We start from the raw sequence: 14221 nt of genomic DNA, 5'->3' as shown, positions 1-14221 counted from the left end.
CATCTGTTCTGTTTCTATTTCTCTCATTTTTGCCTTCTTTTGGATTGATTGGGTATTTTCTTTCTCATTCAGTTTCCCCCTCATTACTAGTGGGAAGATAAAAAATAAAAGCAGAGGTTTTGTTTTTTTTTTAATTTTTTGATAATATTATCTAATAATTACAAAGTGCATGCTTAGGTTATCAATGTCTAAAATTCATATCTATGTCTAGATATCATATCTGTTTCCAGTATAGCACAAAGACCTTAGAATATTTTAACCCCATTCACTCCCTTGTATGTTGTTGTCATGCATTTTAATTTTTGTTGCTTTTAGACCCTAGAAGATATTTTATTTTAATTGTCTTATTCTGCACTCTTCATTTCCTCTTACATCTCAGGCCATCCATTTGGGATCTCTTTCTTTCTGCCTATTTCCTTTAGAACTTCCTTTAGTGAGAGTCTGCTGGTGGCAAACAACCACTTTTACCTGATGGAGAATGTCTTTATTTCACCCTCATTCATGGAACATATTTTCTCTGACTTTAGAATTCTGGGATAATAGTTCTTTTCTTTCAGCATATGGAAGATATTAGTCAAGATGTCCTTCCACTGACTTCTGGCTTCCATCATTTTTATGAATTCTGCTGTCAGAGTTACCATTGCTTCTTTGAAGCTAATCTGTGTTTGTTTCTCTGTTTTTAAGTTCTTAGTATTTATCTAGGTGTGAATTTATTCCAGATTCTTTGGACTTTTTAAATCTGTAGATTATTATATTTTATCAGTTACAAAAAATTCTCATTGTCTCTAAATATTGATTTGCTTCATTCTTTGTTTTCCTCTGAGGCTTTGGTTAGCAGTATTTTAGACTTTCTCACTCTATTCCCCATGTCTTTAAACCACTATTTGATTTTTTTCTACCTGTTTGTTTGTCTCTATACTGCATTCTGGATAATTTCAGTAAATCTAGCTTTCCGTTCACTTATTCCCTCTTCAGCTGGGTCTAATCTGTTGCTAAACCTCTCCATAAGGTTTTCAATTTTAGTATCATTCTCATTTCTTGGAATTTTAGGTTTGGTTTGGTTTGGTTTTTTCTAATCTGCTTGGCATTCTTTATAATTTATTGTGCCCTGCATGTATTTTGAAAGTCTCTAATTTTTTTTAGACTTGTTAAATATAGTGGTTTTATATATCACTTTTTATAATTCTAGTATCTAAAGCCCTTAGAGGTCTGTTTCTGCCATCTGTTGTTTTGATGAATTTTGCTCCTGCTATGTAGTTTCTTTTTGTATTTAGTTACTTTTCTACTGTGAGCTGCTCATTTTCCTGGAGATTTTTTTGGTGGGAATTCTTTGAATTCTAACAAAGGCAGCTTCCTCCAGAGGGAATTGGCACTTGCATCCATTAAGATCACTCTAAATTAAATTCTCAGCTTAAAAGTTATGTGAATTCTGAGCAGATCCCCTTGAGGACTGGCTCACGGGTCCAATTCTCAGCAGTAGTTTTTTCCGCCCTCTGATCACAACAGTGGTTTAAGGCAGTAGATTTTCTTTGCAGTCCTCAGGGGCGACTCCTTCAGTGCAGGAGTACATGTGTGTTATTTCCAATTTACCCTTAATTCCCCTGCACGGCAGAGGAAGTCTTTTGGCTCTTCCACTAGACTCCTCAAGTTGGGCAGGTGAGAGCCCTGCCTCCTGTTCACTACCTGGGCCTTAAGGCCCAGAAAACCAAAACTCAGGTTCACTTGGTGTGGCAAAGTGCCCCCTCCCCACCATTCCCTGACCCCATCAAGTCATTTGCTCTCTGAATATCTGAATTACTCAGTTCCTGGCCTGAGGATTTCTTACTCTCTTGCAAGTTCATTAATGCCTTCAAAGCATTTTTAATATTCCACTCAATATTGTTAGTAGTTTTCAGTGGGAAAGTCAACCCAGTTACCTAGCCTGCCTGCCTTGTTATCCAAAATAGAATTCTTTTAGGTCTTTTTTCCTATGTAGTCTGTCTCTTCCATTTGACTAAGAGTTTCTGAAGTTAGAAACTTCTTTTACTTTTTTTTTTAAATTAAGATCTTATTTTTTTAAAGAGCAGTTTTAGGTTCACTGAACAATTGAGTGGAAAGTACAGAGTTTCCACATACCTGCCCTGCCCCCAAACATGCATAGCCTCGCCTAATGGATGAACCTACTGACACATCCATCACAATCACCAAAGTCCATAGTTTATATTACAGTTCATTTGTGGTGTTGTACATTCTGTGGGTTTGGACAAATGTATCCATCATACAGAATATTTTCACCGACTTAAAAATCCTCTGTGCTCTACCTGTTCATCCCACCCCCCCCCTACTCCCTCCCCCCCCCCACCCCCCCCAACTCTTGGCAACCACTGATCTTTTTATAGTCTCCATAGTTTTACCTTTTCCAGATGTCATATAGTTGGAATCATATAGTATGTAGTCTTTTCAGACTGGCTTCTTTCAATGTAGTAATATTCAATTAAGTTTCCTCTATGTCTTTTCATGGCTTGATAGCTCATTTCTTTTTACTGCTCAGTAATATTCCACTGTTTGGATGCATCACAGTTTATGTATCCATTCACCTACTGGAGGTCATCCTGGTTGCTTCCAAATTTTGGTAATTATGAGTAAAGCTGCTACAAACATCCATGTGCAGGTTTTTGTGTGGACTTAAGTTTTCAACTCCTTTGGGTGAAAACCAAGGAGCTCCATAGTTGAATCATATGGTAATAGTATGTTTAGTTTTGTAAGAAACTACCAAACTATTTTCCAAAGTGGCCGTATCACTTTGCATTCCCGCCAGCAGTGAATGAGAGTCCCTGTTGCTCTGCATCCTCACCAGTGTTTGGTGTTGTCAGTGTTCTGGATTTCGGCCATTCTAATAGGTATGTAGTGGTATTTCATTGTTTTAATTTGCATTTCCCTGTTGACATAGGATGTGGAGCATCTTTTCATATGCTTATTGACCATCTAAACATCTTCTTTCATAAGGTTTCTGTTAAGGTCTTAGGCCCATTTTTTAGCTGGATTGTTTGTTCTCTTATTGTTGAGTTTTAGGAGTATATTTATATGTTTTAGATAACTGTCCTTTATCAGATATGTCTTTTGCAAATATTTTCTCCCAGTCTGTGGCTTATCTTCTCATTCTCTTGACAATGTCTTTTGCAGAGTAGAAGTTTTTGTTTGTTTGTTTGTTTGTTCTTGCCATGTTGGGTCTTGGTTGCTGCGCGTGGGCTTTCTCCAGTTGCGGCGAGTGGGGGCTACTCTGTGTTGCGCGGGCTACTCACTGCTGTGGCTTCTCTTGTTGCGGAGCACGGGCGCTAGAGCGCGCAGGCTTCAGTAGTTGCAGTGTGTGGGCTCAGTAGTTGTGGCTCATGGGCTTAGTTGCTCTGCAACATGTGGGATCTTCCTGGACCAGGGCTCGAACCCATGTCCCCTGCATTGGCAGGCGGATTCTTAACCACTGCGCCACCAGGGAAGTCCCAGAGTAGAAGTTTTTAATTTTAATGAAGCCCAGCTTATCAATTATTTCTTTCATGGATTGTGCCTTTGGTGTTGTATCTGGAGTTATCACCATACTCAAGGTCATCCAGGTTTTCTCCTTTGTGATCTTCTAGGAGTTTTATAGTTTTGCATTTTACATTTAAGTCTTTGATCCATTCACCTTTTACTTTTTTTTTTAATATAATCCATTTTAAAATTTTTTATTCATTTTATTTATTTATTTTTGGTTGTGCTGGGTCTTAGCTGTGGCTGGTGGGCTCCTTAGTTGCAGCCAGCGGGCTCCTTAGTTGTGGCACGGGAACTCTTAGTTGCAGCATGCATGTGGGATCTAGTTCCCTGACCAGGGATCTAACCCACGTACCCTGCATTAGGAGGCGAATTCTTAACCACTGCACCACCAGGGAGGCCCCCACCTTCTTGATCCTCGTACATTTTCACATGAAGTATAGTTGTCTTTGATGATGAGCATATTTTTGCTTTTTCTACTTCTCACTACTTTCTGATTTTTCTATAATGAACAAGTATATCATAAAATATGAATTTTCATAGAAAATTAATACATTATGCAATACTGTCATCTATGGCATTGATGTTTTTAAACTCCTTTGATTACTCAACTCTCTTTGGTGCCCCTTGAGGCACCTTTGAAAGGATTCCTCTACGCTAGAGGATGTAGATGCACTTAGAAGAAAATGTAGAAGTCAAGACTCACGTGGGAGCCACAGTTATTCAGTTTAAGGTTCTTTGTGCCCCATTTCCCTTTTCTTTTGTATATAATGGGGAGTTGCCAGCATCACTCTGCTAAGCCTAGCTTCTGCCCAGGCACCTAGGACATGACTGCATGGGCAGACTCCATGGGAAGGCTTCTTCTTTACCAGCTGGGTTTAGTCCCATTTCAAACCCCCATCCCAGGTATAATACCATAGATACTCTTAGTCTGTTGAAATCCATCTGGAGGAGGTGTTTGTTCTCCTGTGTTTAGACAGAGAGACAAAAGGAAGGAGATAGCCCATAGTCAGACTGTGATTACTAAGGATGGGAGACTTAAGGTTCTTAAATGAGAAACATCGTCCAGAATTTACCCAAAGGATGTTTGTACACAAGATGATACTGTAAGAATGTTCATCGAAACATAGTTTACATAGAAAAACTGGTCTACAATTAAAACACACAACAGTAGGGAGCTGGTCTGGTAAATTACAGTACAGACATATAATGTACTGGGTAGTCACGAAAAATAATGATACAGAAGAAAATTTAAGAAGATGGAAAAAATTGCAGTGTATTAAGTGAAAAAAACCATATTGATCCCGTTTTATCTTTTAAAATAAAGGTGGAGCACAGAGGATTTCTAGGGCAGTGAAACTACTCTGTATGATACTATAACGGTAAATCCATGTCATTATACATTTGTCAAAACCCATAGGACGTACAGCGCCAAGAGTGAACCCTAATGTAAACTTTACTTTGGATGATAACAATGCGTCAGGTTCACCAATTATAACAAATGTCCCACTCTGGTGAGCGATGTTAACAGTGGAAGAGGCTGTGTATGTGTGGGGACAGGGGGGACATGGGGAATCTGTACTTTCTGTTCCATTTCGCTGTGACCCTAAAACTCCCCTAAAAAATTAACTGTTTAAATTGAAAAAATAACATTGTGAACCCCAAAATGTTAGCCATGATTGTATCTGGTGGTTAGGTTAAGGGTGATTTGTTTGCATATGTACTTTTTTACATTTTCCAAATGTTCTTTCTAATTTCATTTTTCAATGTATATCAACATTTTATTAAAATTTTTCCAAATTTTTATTGTGGTAAAATACACATAACATGAAATTTACTACCTTAACCATTTCTTAAGTGTACAGTTGAGTGGTATTAAGTACGTTCATATTGTTGTATAATCATCGCACCATCCATCTCTGAAATTTTTCATCTTGTAAAACTGGAAATCTATATCCATTAAACAATAACTCCCCATTCCCCTCCCCACCTCCAGCCCCTAGAAACCACCGTTTTACTTTCTGTCTCAAGATTTTTTACTAATCTAAATACCTCATATAAATGGAATCATACACGATTTGTCCTTTTGTGACTGGATTATTTCACTTAACATAATGTACTCAAGATTCATTCATGTTGTGGTACGTGTCAGAATTTCCTTTTTAAGACTGAATAATATTCAGTTGTGTGAGTATATCGCATTCTGTTTATTCATTCATCTGTTGATGGACACTTTGGTTGCCTCCATGTTTTAGCTATTGTAAATAATGCTTCTGTGCACATGGGTGTGCAAGTATTTTCAAGATCCTTCTTTCAATTCATTTGAGTATATACTGAGAGACGGAATTTCAGGATCACATGGTAATTCTATTTGTAGTTTTCTGAGGAGCTGCCATACTGTTTTCCACAGTTGCTGTACCATTTTACATCCCCACTAACAGTGTCCAAGGGTACCAATTTCTCCACATCCTCCCCAGCACTTTTTTTTTTTGATATTAGCTTTCCTAATAGATGTGAGGTGGTATCTCATTGTAGTTCTTTTTTTTAATTTTTGTTGGAGTATAGTTGCTTTACAGTATTGTGTTAGTTTCTACTGTACAGTAAAGTGAATCAGCAATATGTATACATGCATCCCCTCTTTTTTGGATTTCTTTCCCACTTAGGTCACCACAGAGCACTGAGTGGAGTTCCCTGTGCTATATAGTAGGTTCTCATTAGTTATCTATTTTATACATAGTATCAATAGTGTATATATGATTCTGTCTGGTGGTTAGGTTAAGAGTGATTTGTTTGCATATGTACTTTTTTACGTTTTCCAAATTTTCAACAGTGGATGTATGTTATTTTCATACTCACAAGAAATATATATTCTTTCAAAAAGAAATCCTGGCTGTAGATCTTTCAAACCAATGTTCTTCATGTTGACACCCCGCTTTCTTTCCTCATCCTGAAAGGGCCACCTGAGTGAGGGGTATGGGCAGCTTTGCAGCATCTACCTCAAACTGCTGAGAACGAAGATGGAGTACCACACCAAAGTGAGTCTTTGCGACAATCCTGCTGCCACTGCCAGCCATGCACTCCCCCCGCCCCTGCTTCCCCCACCTCCCCGCCCTGTCCCCTCACACCTGGCTGGGCTTAATTGTCAGGTTTTCCAGGTAATGAGACAGCCTGGCTTCTTAGGGAGTGTTCACACCATATCCCAGCTATGTAAGAGGAAACGTTTTATAGAGTAACTGCAGTCAGGCCCCTGGGATGTGACAAGGGGCCTGGGATTTTGGCCCAGGTCTTCTGCACCTTTTGTTCCCCATTTTGCAAATAGAAAGAGGAACCCGATCCACCAGGTGGCCTTATAAAAATACTTCAGAAGCACTGACTTGACTGTTAATAGAAACAACGCCTTCCATTTATATAGTAAGTTTCCATGCAGGACCTTCTAATCAAGATATGACTTTAGCTGATATTTCTTTTTTTTATATAAGATTTTTTTAAATTTATTTTATTTATTAGTATTTATTTTTGGCCACATTGGGTCTTCTTTGCTGCACGCGGGCTTTCTCTAATTGTGGCGAGCGGGGCCTACTCTTCGTTGCAGCGTGCAGGCTTCTCATTGCAGTGGCTTCTTCTGTTGCGGAGCACGAGCTCTAGGAGCGTGGGCTTCAGTAGTTGTGGCTCGCAGGCTTTAGGGTGCAGGCTCAGTAGTTATGGCGCGCGGGCTTAGTTTCTCTGCGGCACATGGGATCTTCCCGGACCAGGGCTTGAACCCGTGTCCCCTGCATTGGCAGGTGGATTCTTAACCCCTGCGCCACAAGGGAAGCCCTAGCTGGTATTTCTTACACACTTAATGCATGTAAAACTGTGTGCCAAGTGGCATATAAGATTAAGAAAAAAGGGTCTACTCTTTAGGCGTTTACAGATCTGTCGGAGAGAGAAGCTTATACACTTGCAGTAGCTGTGTAATAGTGCCGGGCAGGTATGTGTGCCTGCAGAAAAGTGCCAGGGAAGTTTTGAAATGATGGAGGGATATGGCATCCTAAAGGGCAGAATGAAGGAAGTGGGTCTTGAGGTGGCCCTTGAAGGGTGGGTATGAGGCACATAGGAGGTAAGGAAGAATGGCATGCCAGGTGGGAGGGAAAATGGCCAGAATTAGGGAGCTGGCGGTGGAAATGGAGAAGGTCATCATAATGTCCCGACTGAATGAGGAGGTAAATGCGACCAGAAGGATAAAGGCACCGGCCTGAGTCTCTGAGGCAGATGAGCAGGGGTGGTGGGCCTGAGGGCAGGAAGGGGCTGCAAGGGCAGAGCGCCGGGTGTTACAGCCAGAGAGGGAGGTGCCGGCGTGGAGGATTTCTTTCTTCAGAGCCTGAAGAACTCACACTGGCATTTAGAGCCCCCTTGGTGGACGGGCCACCCATCTCTCTGTGCTCCCCTCCACCTGCCCTGCTGCCCTGTGTTCCACCCGCTCCAGACAGACCGCACCGAGGAAGAGAGCAGGATACAGATACTCGACACCTGATGAGCCCACGTAACTTCCCCTGACTGTGCGGGCGCTTGGTGTAATATTTTCCAGCCTTCAAGTTTATTTTACTGATTATGTTTTGCTAAAGTTAATGTGAGAATGGGTTTGCCGGCCCTGAGCTCACAATAGCCACTTCAGGAGATGGCCAGAGGGCAGCGGGAAGCCTGGATAGTATTCAGAACATATTGGAAATAAGCAAAGGCTGCACTGCCTGCATGGTGTGGGTGTCAAGTTGAAGACCGACTGCTCTCACACGCTCGGTGTCATTGCACCACAGAGAAGATGTCCGTGGCACAGGCTGTGAGCGAGGGACCCTCCCCCGGGTCCCAGGGTTAGGATGAAGCCTTGCCCTATGATGATGGGTGGTGGGTGTTCTTTGCCGTGAACCAATCACAGGACCTGTGTGTGCGTGTGTGAGGCTGTGAGCGCTGCCACACCTCCCCAGGGAGCATGCAGGCACCTGTACCAAGCAGAATCCACCTGCTGCAGCCCGAGCTCAGCAGGGCTGGCTTGCTTGATGTCGGCTTAGTTGGTCTGTATAGAGAGCTCTTGAGGTGCCCTGTTCTGACTTCCTCTGCCTCCCTTCCAGAATCCTAGGTTCCCAGGCAACCTTCAGATGAGTGACCGGCAGCTGGACGAGGCCGGAGAGAGTGATGTTAACAACTTGTAAGTGGCTGTCCTCACATTCTGGACTCGATGAGAGAGAAAGCTTGGGTAGATGCTGTCACTTCCGGTTAGGGTCACAGAGGACCTGAGGGCAAGGGCAGTGGCTGGGGTGGGGACCAAAGCCCCTGAGTGACTTGACCTTGGGGCCACTTACTCCTGGTGCCTCCTCAAGAACCCTTCCAGGGCACCTCCCACTCCAGGCCTCCCTTCTCTGTGCCCCTCTCCCCTCTTTCTTTGCTGCTTTCACTGTTGAATTAGCCCTGCTTGATCTTCCAATGGCCTTAATATCCACTTAGTTTGGGGCTAAGAATTGAAGCTGGTGTGTGTGTGTGTGTGTGTGTGTCTGTGTGTGTCTGTGTGTGCACGTGTACATTGGCGGCAGTTCAGGGCTTGGGGGCCGGGACAGGTGGAGCGCTGGCCTCGGGCCGTGGAGTATAAGCTCTCTTTCCTCTTGGGTCCAGTTTCCAGCTGACAGTGGAAATGTTCGACTACCTGGAGTGTGAACTTAACCTCTTCCAAACTGGTGAGTCTCTCCCTCCCGTCCGGCCCAGGCTTTCCTGGGCATTCACCTAACCCCCAGCCTGGTTCCCTGCTTGGACCAGCTGGCCTAGCCCCCGTCTCCATACAAGTTGTGCAGTTCAGGGCCAGGGAGATGGAGCTGCCCACACTGTGTCTGTTCTCTTGGCCCTGGTGCAAGGAGGGGCTGAAGCCCAAGGGCATTTTCACATGAGTGGAAAGACTGCGATCCCCACCCTGCTGGCCTCCCCGCTAAGCCTAGGCCTCCAAGAGTCCAAAGACAGTTCTGGCCTCTGACAGACCCTAGACTGTGGCCCCAGCACTGGCTGGTCCTTTGGCCCAGGCTTGTGCGCTGCTCAGCCGGGCTGGCCCTCAGGGTGTATTTCTGCCCAGGTGGCCTGCGCAGTCACCCTTTCTGCCCCAGCATCCCGTGATCCCTGGCTCTGTTTCCGTATGCATTGATCACTTGGGTTATTAGCAATAGATGCTGAGCTCCTCCTCAAAAATCAGGAACCATGCCTGCTCACCTCTGTTCTAGCCCCATGCCTGGCATATAGCAAGTGCTCAACAACCAAGTTTAGAATGCTTGCTTTCTGCATGAACAGCAGTGAAGAAACAACAGGTGGACAGAGTTCATAAAATGTTGTCAACGGGCTTCCCTGGTGGTGCAGTGGTTATGAATCTGCCTGCCAATGCAGGGGACACGGGTTCGAGCCCTGGTCCAGGAAGATCCCACATGCCGCAGAGCAACTAAGCCCATGTGCCACAACTACTGAGCCTGCGCTCTAGAGCCTGTGCTTCCAACAAGAGAAGCCACTGCAATGAGAAGCCCGCGCACCGCAATGAAGAGTAGCCCCCGCGCGCAGCAACAAAGACCCAACTCAGCCAAAAATAAATAGATAAATAAATAAATTTATTTTTTAAAAATACTGTCGACATCCAGCTGAATGCTCTGGAATTATCTGGGGAGAATTAGCTAGAGTTTTCTAGAGAGAGCTCCCCCAAGTCTTCGCACAAACTCTTCCATCATTAAATGGCGGTGGTTTTCTCATCCCCCAGAGAGCAGTGGTTCGGAATCAAGAGCATCCTCTACACGTTTCCCCACCTGCCCCCCATCCTCGGTCACCTCTTGTGAGCCACAGAAATCGAGAGAGCTGGCATTAGAAGAAGTCTTTCCAGCTCCTGAGTCCTAGTCTGTGACCCTGTAAGATTGGGACCAGAACCTTCGGAAGGAGGCCCTGCATTTTCAACTGCGGGAAACGTGGGCCAATTACAATTAACATTTATTTGGTGCACTTGCAGTGATTCTCAAAGTGTGGTCCCTGGACCAGCAGCATCGGCATCCCCTGAGAACGTATTAGAAATGCACACTCTCGGGTCCCACCCCAGGCCTTCTGAATTAGAATCTCTGCGGGTGGGGCCCAGCTGTCTGTTTTAACAAACTCCCCAAGTCTGCACTGTCCAACAGCGTTGCCACTGGCCACGTGTGACTATTTAAATTAATTACGATTAAGTAACATTCAAAAGTCAGGGCCTCAGTTGCACTCACCACATTGCAGGCACTCAGCAGCCACACGTGGCTAGCATATTGGACACACGTACAGAGCCTTTCCATCGTCAAAGAATTCTACTGGAGTGATCCTATGGGGGTTCTGACGCATGCTACAGTTTGAGAAGCACTGAGCTAGAAAATAGTTTTCAACCCTGGCTGCATATTAGAATCACCTGGGGGGGCTTTTGAAACTCACTAATGCCCCAACCCTACCCCAGACCAATTAAAAAAGAAGGGGGCATGGAGGAGTTGCAGGCAGACATGAGTAGTTTTCAAATTTCCCCAGGTGATTTTAATGAATCTCAAAGCAAATGGGAAGGACCACTGCACTGTTGCCATGAACTTTATAGGACATTCTCATTTAATCCTTACGAGACCTCCTTACAAGACCCTTAAGAGGTATGTGCTATTAGAACCATCTGCATCTTACAGAAAAGCATCTGGAGGCACAGAGAGGTTGAGTAACTTGCCCACGGTCACACAGCTCTAGATGTTACTAGATGCCAAGGGTCATTCCTGGAAAGCGGCAGGCAGGCCGGGAGATGGAGCGGCCTGGGGTTCCTTGCCAGCGTGGAGCCTAAGGAAGCCAGGAGATTTGGGGATGGCCGCCTCGCAGTGACAGCTGCTTTTAATTTGTGTCAAGAAGAAAAGCTGCCTTTTAATTAGAACCGTTTGGGTTTTTTTTTTTCTTTCACTTGACAGACTAAGCCTGTTAACAGGGACTAGTACAGCCAGGGAAGGCCGAACACAGTGGCTCTGGGCTTTCCTCCGGGGCAGTCCCACTCACTGAGGGACTGCAGGGAAAGTCTTTCGGTGCCGGCCACGTGCAGGGTCTCTGGAGGCGGTGGGCAGCCTCTGCAGGGAGGAATTCAGCCCTGGCCAGTGGTGTGCACTCAGGGTCCACGGCCAGGCATCTAGGTGCTTGGTTTAGGAGCTAGGGGCAAGGGGCAGGGGGTTAACGTGGAGGGGTCTGTGGGAGCAGCTTGCTCTCTGGAGCCCGGGAGAGTGGAGGGCAGTACTTCCGTTGACCGGCTCCCCCAAGGACCTCCGTCAGCCTTGATCCTGATGGTTCGTCCTCTTCCTGGCTCCTTGCCCTGGGTCCTTGCAGCCTCTCCTCCAATTGTCCACCAGGGTTCCTGCATTTCCCCCCTTGTGGTGTTCCAAGAACCCTGTGACAAGCCAGTAGGAAGCCAAGGCTGAATTATTTCCTTCTTCGTGTTCTGATCAATGTTTGATCGTTTCCCCACGTGTTTTCTATTGCACCACCAGATTGGCTGCTTCTCAGGGTCAAGATCACCATGAGACCAAGTTCATGCCTGAGACAGAGGGCTGGACTGGCTGTCAAAAGCCCCTTTCGATCCTGAAATACTGATTCCCCATAAAACGGAGGGCTTCCCCTGAACAAGAGCCCACCTCCCCATTAAATCAGAAACCTTAAAAGGGGATGTGTTCTTCCTGCCCATATTGGAGGGAGGTGGGGGAGGAAGCACGAAGCTCCTCAGACCGGAAGGAGGCATTCGGGATGCTCCCCCAGTAAATCCCTTCCGCCGGGCTGTGCACAGAGTAGATCAAGTTCATTTCACCTGTTTGTGACACACAGAGCATCTTGGCTGCCAGGGCCACAGGCTCCTGGTCTAGACGTCGCTGGCCACAGGGGCTCTGGCTTTTAACTCACCATCTCTCAGCAAAACCGCTTCTTGGCTTTGTGACCACCTTCAAGTTACTTACTCCCCTGTATGATGGGGATACTCTTAGCTACCCCATAGGAGTGTTGAAAGGGTTAGATGCATCACATGAGATCATGATTGCACAGAATAGGTCCTCGTGTGTTAGACTCCTGCCTTCTCCCGTCTGAGAAGGTCGCCTCTAATTTCCTAGCTCTGCTGCCTCTCCCCTTTCTGTCCCCTAGTGTTCAACTCCCTGGACATGTCCCGTTCCGTGTCAGTGACGACAGCCGGGCAGTGCCGCCTAGCCCCGCTGATCCAGGTCATCTTGGACTGCAGCCACCTCTATGACTACACTGTCAAACTTCTCTTCAAACTCCACTCCTGTGAGTATACGGGGCTTGATCTCTGGAAACTTCTGGCCGGAAGGAGGTTCACAGCCTGAGGCTGTCCCTGGAGGGAAGCAGCTCCCCCCAGTGCCCTTGGCTTTCTGCTCCTGACCCAGAAGGCCCTGGAGCTCCCGGCTGTCTTGAGAATAGAAGAGCAGGGCCAAGCCTTGCTGTGCTCAGGGAAGCACCTGGCCTGCCACAGCCGTGACTCAGGATGGTCCTCACCCTCCACCTCCAGCTCTACCACGTCAACATCCATGGGTGTCATGTACGCTGCAGACCACACAGATGAGGACAGACCCGGCCTAGACCCACAGGAGCAAAGGCGGCAGTTTCCAAAGAGTTCATCAGCGCAGTCTCTTTGCACAAATGGGTTTTTGTGGAGAAATGTAAAATATAAAACAGGGCTGCTCAAATCAATGGAAGGCCATACCTCCCCTAGCCACAGATCCTTGGGATAGTTTCGCGGAATGTATTTTGGAAACTACTGGTCTTGTGGATGTTCTTATCCGTTTATGTGCTTCTTTTTTTTTAGGAATATATATATATATATTTTAACATCCTTATTGGGGTATAATTGCTTTACAATGGTGTGTTAGTTTCTGCTTTATAACAAAGTGAATCAGTTATACATATACATATGTCCCCATATCTCTTCCCTCTTGCGTCTCCCTCCCTCCCACCCTCCCTATCCCACCCCTCCAGGCGGTCACAAAGCACCAAGCCGATATCCCTGTGCCATGCGGCTGCTTCCCACTAGCTATCTACCTTACGTTTGTTAGTTGTGCTTCTTATTTAAAACGATGTGTGTGGGTGCTGCTTCCTCAGGGTCTGCATTGTTAAACCATATCCCAGATGAATCTGATGTGGCTGGTCCCTGGGTCACGCTGTGAGGTGGCCATCGTGAAGGGTATACACAGTCAGAGTGCATGGATGATGGAAAACCGAGAAAAATCAAGACTCAAATGGATATTAGGAAGGTTTTATTGTGGAAGTCTAGGACAAGGGGTACTCTGGAACAGGTCACTGACAAGGAGTAGTCTGGTTATTTAGACCAGAACAAGGGAAGCAGCATCACTGTCATTAATGTAGGAGGGTTTCATGGGAGGGAGGTTGGAATTCCATGTTCAAGGGTTAGAAGGGTTTTGGAGCAGGGGGGCGTGTCTGAAGGAAGCAGAGAGGGTAGACTAAATCCCAAGAAAAGAAGGCAGGCAGTTGCATAGAAGCTCTGAATACAGATGAACTTGTTCCTAAGATACTACAGAACCAGTTGCGCACTAGGACATCCCCACTTCCTTCTATAAAGTGGTGAGTTGTGATAAGAGACAGGTAATTATTTGGGTTTAAAGGCCTTCTTTAAAGGCAGAGCAATACACAAGACCTTCGAGAACTGTGTGGTCAGGGAAAAAGGGAT

The 14221-nt window shown here is 45.5% G+C and overlaps 1 protein-coding gene across 2 annotated transcripts in view; it reads left to right on the top strand.

Moving 5' to 3' along the window:
* HIP1 (huntingtin interacting protein 1) overlaps positions 1-14221 on the top strand; it is a 156106-nt gene that overhangs the window by 110750 nt on the left and 31135 nt on the right. For both annotated transcript variants that reach the window (XM_029219746.1, XM_029219747.1), the window contains exons 5-8: positions 6459-6539; positions 8610-8686; positions 9148-9209; positions 12664-12804. In XM_029219746.1, the coding sequence (XP_029075579.1) occupies positions 6459-6539; positions 8610-8686; positions 9148-9209; positions 12664-12804 (361 nt within the window). The remainder of the gene's footprint in view (positions 1-6458; positions 6540-8609; positions 8687-9147; positions 9210-12663; positions 12805-14221) is intronic.

The sequence above is a fragment of the Monodon monoceros genome, unplaced genomic scaffold, assembly GCF_005190385.1.
Source record: "Monodon monoceros isolate NGI ecotype Baffin Bay Population unplaced genomic scaffold, NGI_Narwhal_1 Super_Scaffold_13, whole genome shotgun sequence".
NCBI classification, from domain to species: Eukaryota; Metazoa; Chordata; class Mammalia; order Artiodactyla; family Monodontidae; genus Monodon; species Monodon monoceros.
This window is presented reverse-complemented; position numbering and strand designations above follow the sequence as displayed.